This window comes from Sphaeramia orbicularis, chromosome 18 (assembly GCF_902148855.1).
Source record: "Sphaeramia orbicularis chromosome 18, fSphaOr1.1, whole genome shotgun sequence".
Classification (NCBI taxonomy): Eukaryota; Metazoa; Chordata; class Actinopteri; order Kurtiformes; family Apogonidae; genus Sphaeramia; species Sphaeramia orbicularis.
This window is the reverse complement of record NC_043974.1, coordinates 25,813,527-25,838,691: the sequence shown is the minus strand read 5'-3', so window position 1 is coordinate 25,838,691 and position 25,165 is coordinate 25,813,527. Positions and strand designations below refer to the sequence as shown.

Here is a 25,165-nt window from a genome sequence, read left to right as displayed (position 1 = left end):
GTAGTAGTAGTAGTAGTAGTAGTAGCAGTAGTATTAGTAGCAGCAGTAGTAGTAGAAGCAGTAGTAGTAGTAGTAGCAGTGGTAGTAGTAGCAGTAGTAGTAGTAGTAGTAGTAGTAGTAGTAGTAGCAGTGGTAGTAGTAGCAGTAGTAGTAGTAGTAGTAGTAGTAGTAGCAGTAGTATTAGTAGCAGCAGTAGTAGTAGAAGCAGTAGTAGTAGTAGTAGCAGTGGTAGTAGTAGCAGTAGTAGTAGTAGTAGTAGTAGTAGTAGAAGCAGCAGTATTAGTAGCAGTAGCAGTAGTAGTACAAGTAGTAGTAGTAGTAGTAGTAGCAGTAGTATTAGTAGCAGCAGTAGTAGTAGAAGCAATAGTATTAGTCGTAGTAGTAGTAGCAGTAGTAGTAGTAGAAGTAGTAGTAGCAGTAGCAGTAGTAGTAGCTGTAGTATTTTATAAATTATTCCTCTGTACAGCACTTTGTTCCACTGCGGTTGTTTTAAAGTGCTTTACAAATAAAGTTGGATTGAATTGAATATTACAATAATATCCACTGCATTTTGCATTTTTAAGTGACAAATCTGGTACTTTCCTGTATTTAATTCACTGATCCTGTAGATGTTCATAAAAGCTCAGATTAAAGTTGAGGGTTATTATATCAAAAACTGTAGAAAAATGCACTTTTCCATTAAATTCTATCAATAACTGAACATAAACCCAGTGTCTCCATCCACTGTCATTGATCCAACTCCATTAGTTTTACCGGTGAGTCAACGTTGTAGAAGATGACGGTGTTCCCACGGTAACTACGGAGCCTCTGAACGTCCAAATGGGTCATATCTGATGACCATGAAAAGATGAATAACTGTATTTTACACCAGTTATTGACATGTATTGATAGGATTAATGGATCAACAGGTATTGAATATTTTCAAACAGTAGATGCGTTTGGGTCTTTACGGTTTAAAGTCTCCTCCTCACCGTTTCCCCTTATGTCCACATGTTTACATAAACCAGGACCATCCGCTGGCTCGTGACACCCAGCCTCTGCATCGGAAGCAAACATTAATCTATTAAACCCGGGCTGATGGTTTGGTTAAGTGCACTCCGAGTTAAATGAGAAATTAGAGTTGAGAAGGCCGATTTGACTTACAATTTCACCTCATCATGACTAATTCAAAACAGACTGAAAAATGACTAGGACTGGACGGACTGAAATTTAGAGGAGGCGTTTTCATCAAAATGTGGCCTTGATACAGAAAGTAGCCGAGCACCAAGAAATTCCTCAATATTCTCACATTCACTGATGAAAAAACAACAGAAATATCTAACGTTTTTTTTTAGCTCAAGGTAAAAATGAAGTGTATTTGCCTATAGATTGATACCGCCTGTTTCCGTTACAAGTCTTGGATCATTAGCGCTACGGTTGTTACCATGGATACGTCATATGACATGAAATAATAAAGAGCGGTTTCATCTCTGAATTAAACACATGTATCCGAGGCTTACGGTCACTTAGCTAATGACCGAGCGTTAACTACCGTTGGCATGATTTCCACTTCAAAGTGAAAAAAAAAACACTGAATGTGCTCAGTGTCATTAACCCTTTAACAGGCAAGTGACTATTTTTGGTCATTTCCGCACACATTACAAGACAGTGACAGCAACAGTTACAGTGAGTCAACTATCTCAGGTCCCATGTGGTCTACAGGGTCTGTAAGGTCTACCTCTGCATGAACAGTGAGTAGACCTGCCGAGGTTATTATCGTTAACGAAAACGAACGAAATGACAAAAACTAGACTTGAAAAAACACTTTCGTTAACTGAAATAAATTAAAACTAGAATTAAAAGAAAAAAAAACGATAACCGAAACTGTAGTGTGCTTACAAAACTAACTAAAATGTATAAAAATGATGGATAAAATTCTCTTCGTTTTCGTCTTTGTCAACGTCTGATTGATACTAAAGTGATTTATTTCGCTCTAGCAATTTTAGCTAGCGGCACTATACGGTACAAAACAGAAAAGTTGGGGTTATATTTGGGGTCATTATTTATAGGTTATAATGATAATATTTTACTGCTCTGACCCACTTGAAATCCAATTGGACTGAATGTGTCTGTACGCTGAACCTGAATTAAAATGATTTTGACATCATTGATTGTTAATACAGTCTACTCTTGTTATACCGCCAACTTCCGTTCACGGCCAAATTGGCGGTATAGCGAAAATGGCGTTACAACGGGTTGCGTCCATAATGTGCATGTCTTTACTATATGGTGTCTATGCTGCCTCCGTTAACCCGTTCTAATTGCGTTTCTAAATAAATCTTGATTCTGTTATGTTGTAAGGGATCATTTAAAGTGGGGAAACATTTTAAGTATTATTATACCGTGTCGGGAAATGACACCCCATCATCTTGAGGCTTTGGCTTAATCCCATGTCCTCTTCCCGACATCCTGACCTACTGAGTGTTCTGCGATAAATGAACGGTGGCCGTTCCGTAGACCTACTCGTAGCTTGTCGCGATCAGCGTCTGGCGCGTTTGTTTCAGTGCATTGTTAAAATTTATGTGTACTCGATGGCAATCACGCTGGCGGTATAACGGTCGGGAAATCAATGGTATAAGTGTTGTTTGTGCATGGAACTGGGCTGGCGGATGGCGATAGGTGGAAATGGCGGTAGCTAATGGAATAATACTTTGGGGATTTTTGTGCAATGGTTTTGGTCGGCGGTGAGCGAAAATGGCGGTATAACGGCGGGCGGTTTAACGAGAGTAGACTGTATCTTCAGTGTAATTTTTGCAATTTTTCACAAATTCATCCCGCGGGCCGGATTGGAACCTTTGGTGGGCCAGATTTGGCGCCCGGGCCACATGTTTAATACCTGTGGTTTATACAAAACACAAAAGAATAAGTAATCACTACAAAACAGGTTATATCCAAGTAAAATCCAGGTTTTCAATATGTTGACAGGTGTCTGGATAAGCGTTTATGTTGTTATAATGTTCTAATAGTGATGTTCTTTTCAACTTACATGTGTTTTTCTTTTATTTTTATATACAGTGATCCCCTGCCAATTCGCGCTTTAAGTTCCGCGGTTTTAGTTATTCGCGGATTTTTCAGGCTCTGCAATATCGCCAGGGAATTGCAGAATACGGTCAAGGAAATAGACGACAACTTGGTGAGGGCTGTTGAATTCGGCAACAGGATAGAGGGTGTCATGGCCCTGTATAAAAGCATCTTCGCCGAAAAGAAGAAGCAACGGCAACAGCTCCCCATCACCATGTTCCTTGTCCCTCGGAAGCCATCAGCCGAACCCTCAGCTCCCCCGCCAGCCTCCCCGTCTGCAGCTACTTCGCCAACTCCCTCCGAAGAAGCTGCATTACTAGACGATCCAGCGCCTCGAGTAACATCTGACGACGAGGCGCCCCTAGAAGAGCTACAGGGGTTGGACAAAATAATGGAAACACCTTCACCTCAAGATGATAATGCCCCAATCCATACAGCTAGAATTGTTAAAGAATGGCATGAGGAACATTCTAATGAAGTTGAGCATCTCGTATGGCCGGCACAGTCCCCAGACCTCAACATTATTGAGCATTTATGGTCAGTTTTAGAGATTCAAGTAAGACGTCCATTTCCACCGCCATCGTCTCTAAAAGAGTTGGAGGGTATTCTAACTGAAGAATGGCTTAAAATTCCTTTGGAAACAATTCACAAGTTGTATGAATCAATACCTCGGAGAATTGAGGCTGTAATTGTCGCAAAAGGCGGACCTACACCATATTAAATTATATTTTGTTGATTTTTTAAGGTGTTTCCATTATTTTGTCCAACCCCTGTATAAGGCTCCCTTGACACCTGCGCATTGTGTCATCTTCATCGTCTTCATCGAAGTGCACAGGTGTTTCATCATCATCATCATCATCATCATCATCATGGGCCTCATCGTCAGTCAAGGAAGGAGCCGCTGGAGTCTAATGTGAGTGTTATTTTATATAAAAATGTTAAAAGAGAGAGAGAGTTCTAGGATAGGCTCGGGGGGCTCCGGCTCCAGTTCGCGGATTTTCGATTTTCGCGGGGGGCGCCGGTCCCCATTAACTGCGAAAAATAAGGGATCACTGTATACTTTTTTGATCTTTTATTTATTTTTTGCCACTTACAGGCAAGGAACCAAATATGGTAACTTAATTGACATTGATTTTCTACATGACAATAAAAAATGTTGAAAATTTCTCTAAAGTAATAAAGTCTTGTTAGGTCCTGCAATAACACATTTGAATTTTGGAGTATTTCTATGAGCGCACTATAAAAGGTTAAAATTCAGAGTAAATCATTATTCATTGATGAGAATGCATCTTTTCACTTATTCCCAAAAACAAAGCTGTTTTACATGTTGTTTACTTGCCCTTCAGCCTAATACCAGGATAAATAGTCAAACGCTCATTTGTGAATGATATTTTCACCCTTACCTTGACATTCTATTCTTTATTTCATACTAAGATGGAAATCTGCGGGCATCTTCCACTGTTTATTCTTAGTTTAAAAACATTCGAGGCTCTGGGCTGACCGTCGAACTGTGGTCTGGAATAGATTAATCCAGTGTTTTTCAACCTTGGGGTCGGGACCCCATGTGGGGTCGCCTGGAATTCCAATGGGGTCGCCTGAAATTTTTAGTAAGTGATAAAAAAAAAAAAGTGGCAAGGTTTCACTGTAAAAGGATCGATGTTATTACAATGCAAACTTTAGTGCTGCTGGTGGATCTCCACCCCAGGTGAGCCTCTAAATCAGGGGTGTCAAACTCATTTTAGTTCAGGGGCCACATTCACCCCAATATGATCTCAAGTGGGCCGGACCAGTAAAATAATACCAGTGAAAAAAGTAAAATTACATTATGATAATATTTATATCTACATTGTTTCCTTAAAAATCTGAAATACGTGAAAAACTTGAAATGTCTTAAGAAAAACAAGTGCAGTTTTAACAATATTCAGCCTCAGTTTATCATTTTATCATTTACACATGTGCGTTACAACTTACATTCCAATTACAAATACACCAAACATTATGTAACAGGTATAATATTGATGAAATTGCATTTACTTTTCTGAAGACATTTCACGTTGTTCATATTTCTTCAAGTTATTTGCATTTTTTGTAAAAAGATGGTTTGTTAATGTAAATATTTTCAAGTAATTTTACTTTTTTACACTAAAAGAAAGGTAAAATCTGCAGTTGTCATTATTTATAGGTTATTAGGACAGTATTTTTCTGCTCTGACCCAATTGAGATCTATTTGGTTTATATGTGTACGTATGGAACCTGAAATAACATGATTTTTACACTATTGATTAATATCTTCAGTGTAATTTTTGCATTTCACAAATTCATCCTACGGGCCAGATTGGACCCTTTGGCGGGCCGGATTTGGCCCCCGGGCCACATGTTTGACACCTGTGCTCTAAATAATGATAATAATAATAATAATAATAATAATAATAATAATAATAATAATAATACATTTTATTTATAGGTGCCTTTCAGGACACTCAAGGTCACCGTACAAAGTTGTTAAAAATAAATAAAACACAATTAAAATGACATATATACATATATAAAACACATAGGTACATAAAATGGCAGTAGATAAAAGTGAAATTATAGAATTGAGTAGGCCTGTCTGAATAAATAAGTCTTAAGCTGGGATTTGAAGGTGGTAATAGAATCAAAGTTTTTTATGTGTTCTGGGTTTGAGAAAGAACAGACTGTACCAAACAACTTAAAAAGGGGATTGGGAGCAGTTAATGCAGTGTTTTTTAACCTTAGGGTCGGGCCCCCACATAGGATGGCCTGGAATTCAAATGGGATCGCCTGAAATTTCTAGTAATTGATAAAAAAAATAAATAAATAAAAAATTACTAATAAAAATTTACATGATATAACCTAAATGTCATGTAAAATTAACATTTATTTGTAACATATTATAGCAAACTATTACACGATCAAAAACAAATTAACCCTTTCATGCATTAATTATGAGAACCTTAGTTACGATTTTTTTCTTGAGTGTTTTTATTCCTCCATAGGCATGAAAAAAACAATGTGATCAAGTTTTTTTTTTTTTTTTTATGGAGTTACAAAAATGTCCATGCATTTAATTTTTGAAATAAAGGCACATGTTTAAAACCCAATATCAGAAAGTGACATGAAAACAATGAAATAAAATAAAATCTGATGTTTTCTCACATTTTAACCTATTCTAATGCTAGTTATTACTCTTTTCATGGAGATAATATGCAAAAAAAAAAAAACTTTTTTTTCTAACAAATAATTGATTAATGCTGAAACATGTTAGTGCAGATCAGGTTTATCAAGAACACCAAATTACAGTAATGATATGAATTACAGTTTATGAGATGATGCATAAGCGTCCACTGTGTTGGCTGATATGGAACTAAAACAACAAAACCCATGAATATATGAGAGAACAGCTGTAGAATAACTGTCCACTGTAATGACCACTATGCATGAAAGGGTTAATTTTTACAAAAAAAAAAAAAAAAAAAAGTCTCTGTTTAGAAAGTCTGGGGTCGCCAAAAATTTGTGATGTTAAAATGGGGCCAAAAAAGGTTGGGAACCACTGGATTAATCAGTCTACATGCCTTTTACCTCGCTCCGCTGTGAGAAAAAGCTGAAGTAAGATCCCCTTCTGCTGGTTTATTTCGAGCAGTTTATTTAAGCTGAAGCGCAAAAAAAATATAGAATGAAAGTGTGTAAATTACACGAGTGTGAAGTAAAATAAAGCAAAGAGCAAGACGATGTGAGAGGAGCCACATTCTGTCTATTCTGTGCTTTTATGTTTTCAAGATGAACACGTTTTCACAGAGTTTAATCATCTGTCCTACCCACTTTTCACTATACGGAGTGTGTTTTCTCCAATCTCCCTGATGTAACACCATACAACACCTCATTGTGACATCTGCAATGAATTAATGATATTTTAAAAAAATACAGTTTGGGAATCCAGGTCTCATACGTGTTGGCTGCTGACTGTGCTGTACTACAATTAAATTCATTAAATAGTCTATTTTAAAAGCAAAATGCTGACAATAAGCTGTTTTAAAGAGGCTGAAGAGACATCACCATGAGCTCATATGACATGTACATGAATAAGCCATGCAGCTCATTATTTTTAATTAGCCCACCATTTTCTTTCTCAACAATTTTCTCAACAAAAGACACCGCTGTCTAGGCCCGAATCCCGAAGCGGCTTTAGAGACCGAACGAGACTTATGTTTTTTAAGTCTGCAAACTAAGAAACGAGGGCTGTTATTGAGTCGAAAATCAAAACACGTCACAAAGCATTAAGAAGCTAATTAACCAAGAATGTACCAAATTGTTTCAGTCTTTTCTCACTGAAAAACCTTTAAAATCGGCTTCAAAACTGTGTTACAAAATAAATCATGCTAGAATTATTTAAATAGTTTGTGAAAGACTCGGGGAAAAAGCGTTCAAATTCGAACGGAGAATGTATTTAGCGTTCCCGAATGTTCTAAACTGTCACGGTTGTTGGTGTTTTGGCTCGCTGTCAGCCACAAATTTAACATAAATGTGTCGAGAAACGGGGCTGAAGGGCGCCAGATGCAAACGAAAAGCAAAAAAAAATCCAGAAGAAAAAAATGCAAAAAAACGAGGGCTGTTATTGAGTCTAAAATCAAAACACGTCACAAAGCATTAAGAAGCGAATTAACCAAGAATGTACCAAAATGTTTCAGTCTTTTCTCACTGTAAAAACCTTTAAAATCGGCTTCAAAACTGGGTTGCACAATAATTCACGTAATAATTATTTAAATAGTTTGGGAAAGACTCGGGAAAAAGCGTTGAAGTTCGATCGGAGAATGTATTTAGTATTCCCAAATGTTCCAAACTGTCACGGTTGTTGGTGTTTTGGCTCGCTGTCAGCCACAAATTTAACATAAATGTGTCGAGAAACGGGACTGAAGGTCGCGAGATGCAAATGAAAAGCAAAAAAAATGCAGAAGAAAAAAATGCTAAGAAACGAGGGCTGTTATCGAGCCTAAAATCAAAACACGTCACAAAGCATTAAGAAGCTAATTAACCAAGAATGTACCAAAATGTTTCAGTCTTTTCTCACCGGAAAACCTTTAAAATCGGCTTCAAAACCGTGTTGCACAATAAATTGCGCTATAATTATTTAAATAGCTTGGGAAAGACTCGGGAAAAAGCGTTGAAGTTCGAGCGGAGAATGTATTTAGCATTCCCGAATGTTCCAAACTGTGGTGTTTTGGCTCGCTGTCAGCCACAAATTTAACATAAATGTGTCGAGAAACGGGACTGAAGGTCGCGAGATGCAAATGAAAAGCAAAAAAATGCAGAAGAAAAAAATGCTAAGAAACGAGGGCTGTTATCGAGCCTAAAATCAAAACACGTCACAAAGCATTAAGAAGCTAATTAACCAAGAATGTACCAAAATGTTTCAGTCTTTTCTCACCGGAAAACCTTTAAAATCGGCTTCAAAACCGTGTTGCACAATAAATTGCGCTATAATTATTTAAATAGTTTGGGAAAGACTCGGGAAAAAGCGTTGAAGTTCGAGCGGAGAATGTATTTAGCATTCCCGAATGTTCCAAACTGTGGTGTTTTGGCTCGCTGTCAGCCACAAATTTAACATAAATGTGTCGAGAAACGGGACTGAAGGTCACGAGATGCAAATGAAAAGCAAAAAAATGCAGAAGAAAAAAATGCTAAGAAACGAGGGCTGTTATCGAGCCTAAAATCAAAATACGTCACAAAGCATTAAGAAGCTAATTAACCAAGAATATACCAAAATGTTTCAGTCTTTTCTCACCGGAAAACCTTTAACCCTTAATAGGTAACCTGGGGTCCCAGCAGACCCCACGTTTTTAATTTTTTATGTTTTCACTCAGTACAGGAGAATTTATTTGGAAAATAAAGCACAATTTTTTTCGTTTCATTGCTATCCTTTCATACTATAAGCAATAAAGTATTGTAACTGACTAAAAAATAACATTTTTAGATGGTTACCTATTAAGGGTTAAAATCGGCTTCAAAACCGTGTTGCACAATAAATCACGCTATGATTATTTAAATAGCTCGCGAAAGACTCGGGGGGGGGGAAAGGCGTTCAAGTTTGAACCAAGAATGTATTTAGCGTTCCCGAATGTTCTAAACTGTCACGGTTGTTGGTGTTTTGGCTCACCATCAGCCACAAATTTAACATAAACGTGTTGAGAAACAGGACTGAAGGGCGCCAGATGCAAATGAAAAGCAAAAAAAATGCAGAAGAAAAAAATGCTAAGAAACGAGGGCTGTTATCGAGTCTAAAATCAAAACACGTCACAAAGCATTAAGAAGCGAATTAACCAAGAATGTACCAAAATGTTTCAGTCTTTTCTCACTGTAAAAACCTTTAAATCGGCTTCAAAACTGGGTTGCACAATAATTCACGCAATAATTATTTAAATAGTTTGTGAAAGACTCGGGAAAAAGCGTTCAATGTATTTAGCATTCCCGAATGTTCCAAACTGTCACGGTTGTTGGTGTTTTGGCTCACTGTCAGCCACAAATTTAACATAAATGTGTCGAGAAACGGGACTGAAGGGCACCAGATGCAAATAAAAGCAAGAAAACGCACGTCATCGCGCGTCCTACCTTGACCCCTCGCACTCTGAACTCGGCCAGGGCTCGGCTCATCTTGGACGCCGCCGTCTGCAGGTCCTTCCCGCTGGCGATGACTTTGACCAACAGGGAGTCGTAATGGGGTGAAATGATGGCGCCCTGGAAGGCTGACGCGCTGTCCAGACGGATACCCATGCCTTCGCCGCTTCGGAAGACCTAGCGGGAAGAGTAAAGGTGAAGGATTTCAGCAGTTTGCAAAGTTAGCCTAGAACATAAACTCCAAAAGGAGGAGTAAAATATTCATACTTCAAGCTCCTTTAAAAGTTTCAGAGAAAGTCTGCAAGTCCACATGATTAATTGTTCATTAGCACCGAGTGAATATAATTTAAAAGAAATACAGTGCATATATAAATAAACATTTTATACGGTATTATTTTGGATTATATTAGAGTAGATTCTGCTGGAGCTGGCAAGAAAATGCACCACACAATTTGTCACCTAAAGATTAAGCGAATTCATTAGAGTTATTATCGTCTAACCCTCCACGGTCCAGTAAACTCGGCGGATGTTCAAATAATTTTCGGATAAAGTGCAAATGCAACTGTTTTTTTTTTTGTTTTTTTTTTCTCCCAGATGAGCAATCACACTCATGCACATAGACCGAAACGACAAAAATATGTGCAGTAATTTTGCAGTGCTGAGCTGGAGTATTTGGTGCACCACATTAATGATGCAGAAATGCAAAGTATCACAAGGTAAGACTGCCATAATAACAGGCCGCCTAGGCGCTCGTGTTTTCTTTGCAATAAAAAAGTCGGAAAATGTCGTTTTTTGCCAATTATTTTGTAGCTTTAACCCTTTCGTGCATGAATTATGATAACTTTAGTTGAGATTTTTTTTCCTGTTTTTATTCCTCTTTAGGCATGAAAAATACAATGCGATTGAAATCTTTTTATGAACCTTTTTTTCATGAAGTTACAACAGCGTCCACTCAGCTGGACACCATGCCTTTAACCCTTTCATGCATAGTGGTCACTACAGTGGACAGTTACTCTACAGCTTTACTCTTGTATATTCATGGGTTTTGTTGTTTTAGTTCCATATCAACCAACACAGTGGACACTTATGCATCATCTCATAAACTGCAATTTATACCATTATTGGAACTTTGCAGTTCTTGATTGGTTCTTGAGTGGAAATCAATTGTTAATATTTATTTTTTGCATATTATCTCCATGAAGTGAGTAATAACTAGTATTAGAATATGTTAAAATGTGAGAAAACATCAGATTAGCTGCATTAAACATGGTTTCATTTCACTGTTTTCATATCACTTTATGATATTGGGTTTTAAATACATGTTTCTTTGCGTCAAGAATAAAATTCATGGTGTAGCTGAGTGGACATTTTGTAACTATATGAAAAACAGATTGATTTAAAAAAAAAAAAAATAAATCACATTGTTTTTTGTTTTTTTTTCATGCCTAAAGAGGGATAAAAACACTCAGGAAAAAAAATCTTGATTAAGGTTCTCATAATTCATGCATGAAAGGGTTAATTTTTGAAGCAAAGCAACAAGTATTTAACCCTTTCATGCATGAATTATGAAAACCGTCAATATTTTTTTCTTGAGTGTTTTTATTCCTTGTTAGGCATGAAAAAAACAAAGCAAATGACATTTTTTATGACTATTTTTTTATGGAGTTACAAAAATGTCCGCTCAGCTGAACACCATGCATTTGATTTTTGAAGCAAACCAACATGTATTTAAAACGCATCATCAGAAAGTGATTAACTATGTGAAAACCATGAAATAAAAACATTTTTAAAGCCACTAATGCCATTTTATCATGTTTAATCAAACTCTAATACTAGTTGTTACTCAATTCATGGAGATAATATATAACTTTCATATAACTTTTTGATTAAGAAAACTGCTAATTATAGTCTAATAACAATTAACAATTGATCTGCACTAAAACATATTACTGCAGATCAGGTTTATCAAGAACAGCAAAGTTTTGTTTTTGTTTTTTTTTTTTCCATTTTAGTTATTTATTTAGACAAGGACAATGCAAAATATACATTAACCTTAAAAAAGGAGAGCTGTAGTGTGCCAGGTTCTAACACTAGTGCTAATTTCCACCTGTAGTCCCTGAACAGGCTGATGTTCTCATTAAAAAACAGACATTAATAAAAACTAAAATAATGTTCTGATGTTAGTTCTGAACTAATAGAATATGAACATTTGAGCTGGATCTTAAACTGTAATGTCTGTAAAACTTAATTTAAGTTTTAACGCAGAAAAATTTTGCAATATAGCATTAGATCCTGTTGCGATCGAAGAAAAATGTGTTTATTATTTGTCTATATTTTTGGTGTAATTCCATTCTTCCAGGAAATAATACTTTAACTCTTTAAGTGCCAGACAGTTAAGGGGCTAATAAGCCTTAAAAGTGCCACAGATTTGGGCCGTTTTTCAGTATTTCGCGTCCTTTTTATAATATTTGAAGAATCCTGCAGGAAACCGCTCGGTAACATCCGACCGATTGCTGATTAGATTCAAAACGCACCGGACGCAGCCGATTCATTATTGATCGTAATTTGCATAATTTATAATAATAATAATAATAATAATAATAATCTTTATTTATATAGCACTTTTCATACATTAAAAACTGTAGCACAAAGTGCTTTACATATCAGTTTAAAAATCAGTACCGCCCCCAACCCACACCCACCCACTCACCCGCACACACACACACACACACACACACATATACATGCAAACCCACAAGCTCACACATACTTAAGAAGACTGACTGAACACGGGTAGACCAGAACAAAAATGTACAAGTAAAAGTAAAACATCAGTTTAGGAGGCGCTGTCTCAGGGAGCCATCCGCACCAGGAGGCAGCCGCCGACCCCGGCGACCAGGCACCAGCAACACAGCCCCGCATCCCAACTAGTGGGAGAGGGCCAACTGGGACCCCCACCCACCAGAAAGGAGCGGACCCCAGTGAGAGAAGGCGCCACAGCCCCCGGAGTCCACAGCCGCCCCCCCGGCATGGAGGGCTCCCTCTGATGAAACACCGGAGAATAAGAAACATTAAAAAGATATAAAAATATTATTCGGTCGCGTGACCTCAAATTCCCGTCTGCTTGGTCTCAAAAGGGGGACACAGAAAGAACGTCATCGAAATGTGAGAAAGAAATGGCGGTGGATGGTTTGTTTGTACACAAATGTGGCGTGTTCTCCAAAGCCGATCTGATCGGCCCGTGGCACTTTACAGGTTGTTTTCGTAAAGCCGATTTAATCGGCCCATGTCACTGAAAGTGTTAAAAAAGAAACAAAACCGATAAAAATGGCCTTTTTAACTTTTTGTATCGTGATATATTGTGATATATCGTATTGTGATTTGTGTGGTATCACCGGATTCTTGCCAATACACACCCCTATTGCCGTTGTGAAAGGGTTAAATAAAACAGCAGGTGGAAAATGACAAGTGACAAAAGAGACTATCCAGAAGGGTGGAATACAGAGAAAACGAGCATGAGACGAGGGTGAAACGGAGGCGGTGGTTGGTTCCAAACCACTTGGCAAGAGAGCAAAGGGGGGGGGGGGGGAGATGTGTGTGTGTGTGTGTGGGGGGGGCATCCAACACTACAACATATGGAGCACCTCAAGGCCTGGAAGAGGAAGATGAGTAGAAATTGTAATTATAACAATGTTGTGGCATACTGATGATACGCCGGTAACATTTTCAGACAGTCTCCGTGAGCATTTACAGCCAATCATCGCGCACTTTATTCCACCTCGCAGTCGCTACTCGCTAATTAAAGCATTGTTTACATTACAGCAGTCGAAAATGTTGGAGAAATGTCCGGTCGCGCATGCGGCGGGGTAGACGATGACAGCAGTAGTCACCGAAATCAAAGTATGAATTATGCAAAATGTAGCGCAATAGAAAGGAAACATTACTATTACAAGCTTACAAATCAATATACCAGGCTGAATTTTAAATGACTGAATGAGTGGACACTGCTGTATTTTTCAATTTGGATTTAATATTTCATCCAATGGTTTATTCATAGACACATCTTTTACCGTGGAGACTTTTCTGATGTTTTTTTTTTTTTTTTCCCAACAGGAACTGGGAGGGCGAGTTAAAAAGAGACTGCTTCCGTAACGCTGTAAATGTATGAGAAGCTGAGGCAGATTAAATTGTCACAAGTATTGCTGCCCACGCTTGAGACCTCTACACCTGTGTATGTGCGACGTTTCCAAGGCTCAAAGCCCCAATTTCCAGGCTGTGATTTTCATTGAGCCCTTTGATTTTAAGGCTTGAGGGCGGTCATCAGCATTTCAAGTGTTACTGAAGTAGACATGAACGCTCTACATAATACTTCCTCTTACAAAAGCATGAATAACTATGAACGCCGAATTAAGTCGTTGCACTCTGTCAATTTTTTTTTTTTCACTTTATACTTAAAGGTTTGTTATTTATGTGTAGAGCAGGATGCTTGGTCTTTATCAAAACTGCTGTATTTTCCCCCTAGACCAGGGGTGTCAAACTCATTTTAATCCAGGGGCCACAATAAGCCTAATTTGATCTCAAGTGGGCTGAACCAGTAAAATAATAACAGAATAACCTATAAATAATGACAAGTCCACATTTTGTCTGTGTTTAAGTGCAAAAAACCCCCATTAAATTATGAAAACACCTACTTTTATAAAGTATCCAGACAAAAAAGATGTGAATAACCTGAAAAAAACCGAAATTTCTTAAGAAAAATAAGTGCAATTTTAACAATATTCAGCCTCCACTTATCATTTCTACATGTGCATTATGGATCGGATCTACAAAGACACTAAATACTTCGTAACAGGCAGAAAATAGTTCAAATTGGGCTGAATTTTCTTTAGACATTTCAGGTTGTTCATATTTGTTCAGGTTATTCACATTTTATTGTTACAGGATAGTTTGTAAATGTAAATATTTTCATAATTTAATGTAATTTTTTGCACTAAAACAAAGACAAAAATTTTAAGTTGTTAATTCAAGATTTTTTGCTTAATTCAAGATGTTTTGCTAAATTTAAGATTTTTTTTGGCTTAATTCAAGATTTTTTTACTTAATTGAAGATTTTTTTTTTTTTTTTTGCTTAATTCACGATTTTTTCCTTAATTCAAGCTAATTATTTTTTTTTTGCTTAATTCAAGATTTTTTGCTAAATTTGAGATTTTTTTTGTTTAATTCAAGATTTTTTTACTCAATTCAAGATTTTTTTGCTTAATTCACTTTTTTTTTACTTAATTGAAGATTGACTTTTTTTTGCTTAATTCAAGATTTTTTTCTTAATTCAAGCTAATTTTTTTTTTTTTTCTCAGTTCAAGATTTTTTGCTAAATTTAAGATTTTTTTTGCTTAATTCAAGATTTTTTCCTTAATTCAAGCTAATTTATTTATTTATTTATTTTTTGCTTAATACAGTTGAAAAGTGTAGAATTTTTGCACTTTGCAAATTCATCCCAGGGGCCGGATTGGAACACCGGGCCGCATGTTTGACACCCCTGCCCTAGACCTTGACTTCATGTATTTTATACTTGCGTACCTACTTTTTTGGTTGAGATTGTACCTTTTGGGTGTAGTCGAAAAGTCATTTGAGTTAATTTAGGCAAGGTTATAATAGTTTTGGATTTTTCATGACAGTTTAGTTTTACTTAGTTTTGACTTTTTTTCCTCTAATTCAGTTAGTTTGAATTAGTTTTTAGAGCAGGTTTGCTGTTTTTTTTATTAGTTTTCGTTATTTTCTAAATGCTTAGTTTTAGTTTATTTATATCTTTTATCTTCTTCTCTGTCGTATTCAAATAAATCCCAGACAGGACTCTGCTGCTTTTTCCCAACTTTAGTCTCCATGTTTCCAGGTAGAGTGGGGACGAGAAGACGCCTAAACGACAAGTGACAAGAACTGACGGACCGTTAAATATCATATGGTGTCATCAGCTAAAATTGGTTGAGGGAAATCAATTTCAAATCAATCCAGCACCAACAAAGGCAAAAACTGAGGGAATTTTATCCAGAATTTTTATACGTTTTAGTTAGTTTTGTAAACACACAATATAGTTTTAGTTATCTTTTTTTTTTTTCTTTAGTTATAGTTTTTATTTATTTCAGTTAACAAAAATGTTTTTAGAATTCTAGTTTTTGTCATTTTGTTAGTTTTCGTTAAGTTTGGAGTTTGGAACTAAAATTTGAACAATTTCTACAATATTACGTTTCTTATTATTAACACAACTACAGATCACAGTGGATCTATAAATGCAAAAAACATTTAGTAACAGGCAGAATATTGTTCAAATTGCACATTTCGGGTTGTTCATCTTTGTTTATATTTATTTGCATTTCATTGAGAAAGAATAGTTTTGTAAATGTAGATATTTTCACAGTGTAATGTTATTTTTTTGCTTAAATTTTTTTCCACATAATTTTTCACAAAGAAAATTTGTTGTTGTCATTATTTATGGGTTTTTGTGTTGTTATTTTTACTGGAGATCACATTGGTCTGTATGTGGAACCTGAACCAAAATGATTTGGACAACCTGGACTGTTCAGGTTCACTTTTGCACTTTCATCCTACGGGCCGGATTAGAATCTTCGGTGGGCCAGATTTGCCCCCCGGGCTGCATGTTTGACACCTGTGATCTACATTATCAGTGAATTAAATGTAGGAAAATGCATGGTTTTCACGGAGAAAACATAAAATAAAGAAGATAATATTGCAATAAATGGTGATAAATCACTTAAAGGTTAAATATAGAGAAAATTCACTTGGAAACGGCCACAAAAGTCGCACCGGGTCTTTAAGGGTTACATTTACTGGAAATATTTTCGATCATTTTCCGAATAATCAACAATTATCTGCACAGTTACTGACGTAAATAAATGCACCCACTTCAACAAAAACAGGACAACAAGAATTCCCTCGATGCAACATCCACCATGTAATTTCTGAAAAAACATTTCTGACTTTATTTCCATGTTGCCCCTAAAGCCGACAACGCTCTTAATGAACCATATTTTGCCAACTGTGGCTAATCGGTGCTGCCGCTGGGCTTCTGAGGCATTTTGTTTCCACTACAGTCTTGAGGCAGTTGCCAACCCTCCACTGTGCAAATGCCCCAGGGAAGATCGACTCTGTTTACTTTTCCGCTCTATTCATTAAATCTTCCCTTACTGTGAACAAGCTATATTTTTAAGTTGTCACCCCTCAACACTGCGGGCTAAGCGGATACACAAGACCGATGCAGCCGTTAGTGTTGACTGCTGTGTTAAAGTGACTGACTGGCTGTCTGATGGCTGCCCAGGGTTTCTTTTACACCGTGTTATTTAATATCAAACTGCTACAACCCCAGTGGGGGTATATAGTGAAGCACCGAACACTGGTCGCATTGAAACTCAAGCTGCTTTTAGTTTGGACTTATTTAGTCTATACATCTGTACAGTTTGACTCAACATCAGGGCTATTTTCTGCATATTTTTAGACTTTTATCCAGAACTGGAAATAAAAGAAAAGGAGGATGGATCAGTGACTAGCTCAAAGGCTCTTCCCCGACATCCTCGTATGTGTTAACGTCAAGATTTTAAAGGAGTTTAAGTGGATAATATAAGTTTGGCGATGGATGGATGGATGGATACACTACATCAGGGGTGTCAAACTCATTTTAGTTCAGGGGCCACATTCAGTCCAATATGATCTCAAGTGGGCCGGACCAGTAAAATAATACAGTCTACTCTTGTTATACCGCCAACTTCCATTCATGGCCAAATTGGCGGTATAGCGAAAATGGCGTTACAACGGGTTGCGTCCATAATGTGCATGTCTTTACTATATGATGTCTATGCTGCCTCCGTTAACCCGTTCTAATTGCGTTTCTAAATAAATCTTGATTCTGTTATGTTGTAAGGGATCATTTAAAGTGGGGAAACATTTTAAGCATTATTATACCGTGTCGGGAAATGACACCCCATCATCTTGAGGCTTTGGCTTAATCCCACGTCCTCTTCCCGACATCCTGACCTACTGAGTGTTCTGCGATAAATGAACGGTGGCCGTTCCGTAGACCTACTCGTAGCTTGTCGCGATCAGCGTCTGGCGCGTTTGTTTCAGTGCATTGTTAAAATTTATGTGTACTCGATGGCAATCACGCTGGCGGTATAACGGTCGGGAAATCAATGGTATAAGTGTTGTTTGTGCATGGAACTGGGCTGGCGGATGGCGATAGGCGGAAATGGCGGTATAACGGCGGGCGGTTTAACGAGAGTAGATTGTAACAGTGAAAAAAGTGAAATTAAATTATGATAATGTTAACATCTATAAAAATCTGAATAACATGAACAACTGGAAATGTCTTAAGAAAAACAAGTGCAATTTTAACAATATTATACCTCATATTATCAGTTTATCCTTTACACATGTGCATTACAACTTACATTACAATTACAAATGCAAAAACATTTAATAATAGGCAGAATATTGGTAAAATTGCATTTACTTATTTTAAAACATTTCAGGTTTTTCACTTTATTTGTAAAGTGTCAGTTTTTTAATATAAAAATGTTCATGTACTTTTACTTTTTTACACTAAAACAAAGCTAAAATTTGCTGTTTTCATTATTTATAGGTTTAATATGATAGTATTTTACTGGTTCTGACCCACTTGAGATCTAATTGGTCTGTGTGTGGAATCTGAATTAAAATGATTTTGACATCCTTGATTGTTAATATCTTAAGTGTAACTTTTGTATTTCACAAATCCATCCTACGGGCCAGATTGGATCCTTTGGCGGGCTGGATTTGGCCCCCGGGCCGCATGTTTGACACCCGTGCACTACATGAACAAAAGTATTGGGACGCGTTGAATTCAGGTGATTCTTTTCTAACAGGAGTCTGGGATACAAAACAATCATGACAAATATAAATATTATTGCATGGGTTACTTAGTTTGTTTATTTTGGTCGTGAAACAACAGTCAGTACAGTACAGGGTTCATCGATGTAACACTAATGCGATAGCACAACAGAAGAAAAAATAATATAAAAACTCCCAAAAAGAAACAAAAAACAAAAATATTTCTCTTCAAGGGAATAGCCTGAATGTAAAAGCTTCTTTGACCTACCCTTTAAATTATCAACATTTTAATAGTTTTGTTTACATTGTTTCTCAATCTTTGCTTCCAAAATGCCTCAGAGATTTCTTTTACTTCATTTCTCTCAAGGAAATATTGATGTTTATATCTCAAATTAGCATCAACAGGACATTATATGAGCTGTCGCCACTATGTGTCCCAATATTTTTGTCCACATACTTCATAAATATAGATATTTCTTTAAAATGAAATACGAGAATTTTCTTCCTGAGTGAGATGTGAAGAAAGTAGATGGTACAATGTGGTAGAAAATTATTTTTTACAGTCAGAGCATGAAAAATATTTTAGAAATTTAGAGGTAGAACAAAAAAACTAAGAGCAAGTGGTGCCAGGCACGACAAACCCCACCCCTCGCACGTGTTGTTGCTTATTTTGGTATCGATCCAGCTGATGTCATCATGTTTATGCGTGTGCAGATGTCAGCATATCAGTTGCCTCTATATATGTGCATAGTTTGAAGTAAATTGAAACAAAATCGATGTTTTTATAGACATTTGAAATTTTGCCCATTAGAAGTAAATAGGAGAAGAAAAAATAACTGAAAAATTCATAAAAAACTGTTGAACTTTGACCAAAATGTAATGACATCTATTCTGGGTCACTAATAATTTATAAACCGAATTTGGTATGAATTCAACCAATAGTTTTGTAATGTGAAAGACTGGAGGAGAGCATGTCAATACAGGTAAAAGCTGTATGTACTGGGGTTATTCCACCAAATATTGATGTCTAAACTCTTCATAAGTTAAAATATAAGCACTGGGTTGTTTGAAAATGACTACAAACATGTTTTCTTTTCATCATTTGGTCTGAAAACACTGCATCTTTTTTGATATTTTGACCATTTATCATGTTCTGCAAATAAGCGCTCTAAACGACAATATCAATATTTGGAATTTGAGTGAAATGTTCATTTTACTCAAACGTATATCTATAAATAGCAAAAACAGATAAAATGAACTAAATTTTGCAGTGGTCTCTTAATTTTTGCAGAGCTGTACATTATATATTGACCAGTCTTTATGTACTATTCATCTTATCAGTGAATCTAAACCAGTTTATGTCTATAAATATTGTGCTGGAGTTGCTGCAGATCCATTTTTCAAAAGCATGGAAATAAATGCTTTTGAAGTGAAATACAGTTTACCACAGCTGTTCCATGCTGCATGGTTATGTCTCCATTTTCGTGACAGCGAAAACAGACTTTACGAGCCTTTTAATTCAACAAGTGTTCGGGTGTGTTACCGTGGCAAGGCCAGATGGTTGGTGACAACTGCAATTGCAACGTTGTCTCCTGGTTGCCAGTTCAACCAGGTGTGAGAGAAGTATTTTATGATGTGATCCTCAAAACTGCTCTATTACCACAGTGGGAAACACAAAAACAAAGACACTGAGACCTAAAATGCTATGTATGTATGCGTGTGTGTATGTATGTATGTGTGTATGTATGTATGTGTGTATGTATCTGTGTGTGCATGTATGTATGTGTGTATGTATGTATGTGTGTATCTGTGTGTGCATGTATGTATGTGTGCATCTGTGTGTATGCGTGTATGTACAGTATGTATGTGTGTATCTATGTGTGTATGTATGTATGTATGTATGTATGTATGTATGTCATGCATGTGTGTATGTATATATGTATCTATGTGTGTGTGTATGTATGTATGCATGTATGTATGTATGTATGTACGTATGTATGCATACATGCATGTATGTATGTATGTGTGTGTATCTATGTGTGTGTGTGTATATATGTATGTCTGCATGTATGTGTGTATATATGTATGTATGCATGCATGCGTGTATATATGTATGTATGTATGCATGCGTGTATATATGTATGTATGTATGCATGCATGCATGCATGTATGTATGTGTATATATATGCATGTGTGTGTATCTGTGTGTATATATGTATATATGCATCTAAGTGTGTGTGTGTGTGTGTGTGTGTATGTATGTATGCATGTATGTGTGTGTATCTGTGTGTGTATATATGTATGCATGTATGTATGTATGTATGTATGTATGTGTCTGTATCTGTGTGTGCATATATGTATGCATGTATGTATGTATGTATGTATGTATGCATGTATGTGTGTATCTATGTGTGTGTGTATGTATGTATGTATGTATGTATCTAAGTGTGTGTGTATGTATGTATGCATGTATGTATGTATGTATGTATGTATGTATGTATGCATGTATGTGTATGTATATATGTGTGTATATATGTATGTATATATGTATGTATATATGTATGTGTGTATGTATGCATGTATGTGTGTGTATCTGTGTGTGTATATATGTATATATGCATCTAAGTGTGTGTGTGTGTGTGTGTGTATATGTATGTATGTATGTATGTATGTATGTATGTATGTGTGTATGTATGCATGTATGTGTGTATATCTGTGTGTGTATATATGTATATATGCATCTAAGTGTGTGTGTGTGTGTGTGTGTATATGTATGCATGTATGTATGTATGTATGTATGTATGTATGTATGTATGCATGTATGTGTGTATCTATGTGTGTGTGTATGTATATATGCATGTATATGTGTATATATGCATTATGTATGTATGTATATGTATATATGTATCCAAGTGTGTGTGTGTGTGTGTGTGTGTGTGTGTGTGTGTGTATGTATGTGTGTATGTATCTATGTATGTATGCGTGTATGTATGCATATATGTATCCCCGTCTGTCTGTCTGTCCTGTTCAGTTCTCAGGTGTGGTTAATATCACATTCTGGTGTTGAACTGACCACATGTACAAAAGAAGGGCAGAAGTGAACATGAAGGCCACAGAGGCGGCCTTTCACATTTCTTACACAGCCCAAACGTCCTTCTAAAGCCTCAACCACCTCTTTCAAATACAGACTACTTCCATTACGGCCGCTGGAGTTGTGCTTGTACAGCCCAACAGCAAATATTCATGACATCTAATACCTTCACTGAACTCCACTGCTGCTGGATTCTGTGTTTGTACGACACCTGTCAGCGCACACTTGGAACTGTTTATATTGATCTAAAGCAAGGGTGCCAAAACCAGCCCGCCAAAGGTTTCAATCCAACACGCAGGATGAATTTGCAAAAAGGACATTGAAGATATGAACAGTTCAGGACGTCTAACTCATTTTAGTTCAGGAGCCACATACACAACAGTTATGACCGCAAGTAAAATAATCGCACAACAATCAATAAACGATGACCGTTCTGAATTTTTCTCTTTATTTTAGTGCAAAAAACAACATTAAATTATGAAAATATTTACATTAACAAACTATCATTTAACAATAAAATATGAATATAACTTGAAATGAAAAATTAAGTGCATTTTTAACAATATTCAGCCTGTTACTATATGTTTTGTACTTTTGTAGATCCGATCCATAATGCGCATGTAAAAATGATAAGCTGAGATGTACATATTGTTAAAATTGCACTTGTTTTTTTCTTAGGATATTTCATTCTTTTCAGGTTTTGTTTGGACAGTTTGTAAATGGAAGTATTTTCATAATTCAATGTTATCTTAAAGGAGTGATATTTTGCTCTTTTTTTTTTTAAATGGAATTCTGCATTTTAAAACATTTCCCTGTGGTCTACAGAAACTGTAAATGCTATACTTGGGTCTGAATTCTTCATTAATTCAACTCCACAGGTCCACCTTCAACAATATTTCTGAGTAACGACACGGAAAAGGTCATTTTGAGCGCTGGCCCTTTAAATGCAAATGAGACACTTCATGCCCCACCCCCTCCAGGTTGTTGACTGTGCTGTTCTGTCCCGTTCAAACCCAAACTGAACATTTTAGGTAATCGGCTAAAAGTTTGGACATATTTTCAGTTTTTACTACAACTGCTGCTGATAAACAATTATGTCGAGAAATGTTCTAAAACGCCCCAAATAGCAGAATCCAGAGGGTTTAGATCTGGGCTAGAAGGCGGCCATAAACATGATTCCCAAAAATTGCGAAAGTTGGATTTGTTGCTGTTGTCAACAAGTGTTTTGGTGTTCTTGTGTAAGATTTTAACTTCAAATCATATTTTACTGCATTTCTAACGGTCTTGTTGTCTACCTCAAGTTCAATTGCCATTTTTCTCATGGATTTGGTTGGATCCTTTAGGATTTTGGATTTGAGAGCTTTAATAAAAGCTTTGGTACGTTTTTTTGTTGCTTCCTCCACTTCCAGACTTTCTCGTAATAGTTTTGCTCATAGTCATTCTCTTCTTTACATTATAAACAGTCTTTATGGACACTCCAACTATTTTTGAAATCTCCTTTGGTGTGACGAGTGCATTCAGCAAATCACACACTCTTTGACGTTTGCTTTCCTGATTACTCATATGGGCAAAAGTTTCTGAAAAGGTATGGATAATAGTGTTAGGTATGATTATGACATCAATATATGTTTGGTTTCAAAACAATTGACGTAGTGCCTGCTGAGAAAAAACAACTAAATGTTCATTGTAAATTTTGCTTCCCCACCCTGTATATTATGCCTGCACTTATAATACTTTATTAACCTTGGTATAAGTTGTTTTACATGATCATAAACTGTTGTATTGACTTTTATAATGCATTATAAATGCATTATAATGTCTTAAGAATGTACGCTTAATGCATTATAAACTAGACCTTCAAGTAAAGTGTTACCGAAATATCCAGAGACATCATCCGAGCCACCCTCAGTGGGTGTAGGTTACGGTTCATATTTTCAGGAAAATATTCACATCATTTAACGCGCATCACAGCCAAGCTGACATAAACAAATACGCACGCAGACATTAATACATGCACATGCGATACATAAAGTCGATATTGTTCCAAACTGAATTCCTAACAGTAAACAGTCCTGTCCTGCTCATGTCGGGAGACTAATCAAACATGCAGCCAAGGCAGATGTTTGCGGTTACACTTTACTGCACAAACACATATGTGGGATATGTAGTCAGACTGGAAAATACAAAACTAGCCCCGTGGAGCTTCAGTTGACGGAAACCGCTCAGACGGAGGTTGTACTGCAAAGAAAAACATCGAAAAAACAGAGACTTTAATTCCCCGGGGTTTTAAGAAACTGTGGACACAGTCTGAGGTGGCCTACGTGGCCTCAGTGTTTACACTTGAAGTAAATCTTGCTCAGTGAACCATGTCAGAATTTCCGACAATTAACCTCAATAAATAAAGTCTTTTCTCACAGTTTATGCTCATTAAGCCTCCGTGAAGCCTTTTTCCATATTTCCTATTGTCTGCTGTGTGCTAATGAGGGATAATGCACTTTTATGCTGGGCTTTTGTGCACGTACACTTGCCTTTTGTGAAAAATATCTATATTAATTTTGTCTTGAAGGCATAGATATGTGATGAATGCTGCCACGGCAACACAGATAGTGTTTTGTTTTGTTTTTTTTTCTCAAACTGGACTCGATCCAGACATTTCAAAGTAAAGACCTTGTAGCCAGAAAGAAACAACGGTTCAGGCAGAATTGAGTGAAAAGTCAAGTAACGTGTTAATAATTTAAGTCAAGGGCCCCAAACCCAATTCACCCTTTTGCCCTCACCCTCCATTTTGCGCGTTCACGTGAAGGGGTAGGGGTGTCCAGATTCTTGATGAGTTGGAGAGGAAAGGCCCCCGAAACAGAGATTTTTCAGGACCACACTACAAACAGACAGGTATGAGAAATCTTCCAAAATTCTGTTCGAATCATCGGCAAGATGGAGGTAAACACAGCTAAAAAAAAAAAGTGCGGCAGTGTGATGAAAGAAACACACAAATGTACGTATTTTCTTCACAAACTTAATCATTTGATCGACCATTTAATGCCATTTCAGTAGCTGCTTTTCCATTGTGCAAATATAACTTGCGCATAAAAATTTGCCTAATGGAAAAACGACAATTTCGCCAAAACTCTCGCTTTTCGATTAAAGTTTTTACGCTAGCAAGAGGTGGTTTTTCGGGCGTAGCGCAAATGGTATATCACACAAAACTGCAACAGAAAGACCTTTTTCTGTAACTAGTCACATGAATAAAAAAAAAATGTTTGTTGACGGACGCTACAACAAGTGAAGAAGAGTTTTAAAAGAAACATGGCGCGGTATGTGTGGACACACCAGGAAACCGAATTATTTTTTTAATTTAGTGTGGGATAGAGGGGATATATATAATAATAATAATGAATATATCTGTAAATCAACATGATATTTACGTTTGTCTCCATGTTTATGGAATGACTTCTCATGTCATCTCACGATAATAAACAAACAAATCATCGCATTTGTGATTTAATGGAAAAA

General features: G+C 36.5%; 1 protein-coding gene across 2 annotated transcripts in view; it reads right to left on the bottom strand.

Moving 5' to 3' along the window:
* The window catches only part of pcxb (pyruvate carboxylase b), an 848,274-nt gene that overhangs the window by 426,720 nt on the left and 396,389 nt on the right, over positions 1 to 25,165 (bottom strand). For both annotated transcript variants that reach the window (XM_030162429.1, XM_030162430.1), the window contains one exon: positions 9,685 to 9,867. In XM_030162429.1, the coding sequence (XP_030018289.1) occupies positions 9,685 to 9,867 (183 nt within the window). The remainder of the gene's footprint in view (positions 1 to 9,684; positions 9,868 to 25,165) is intronic.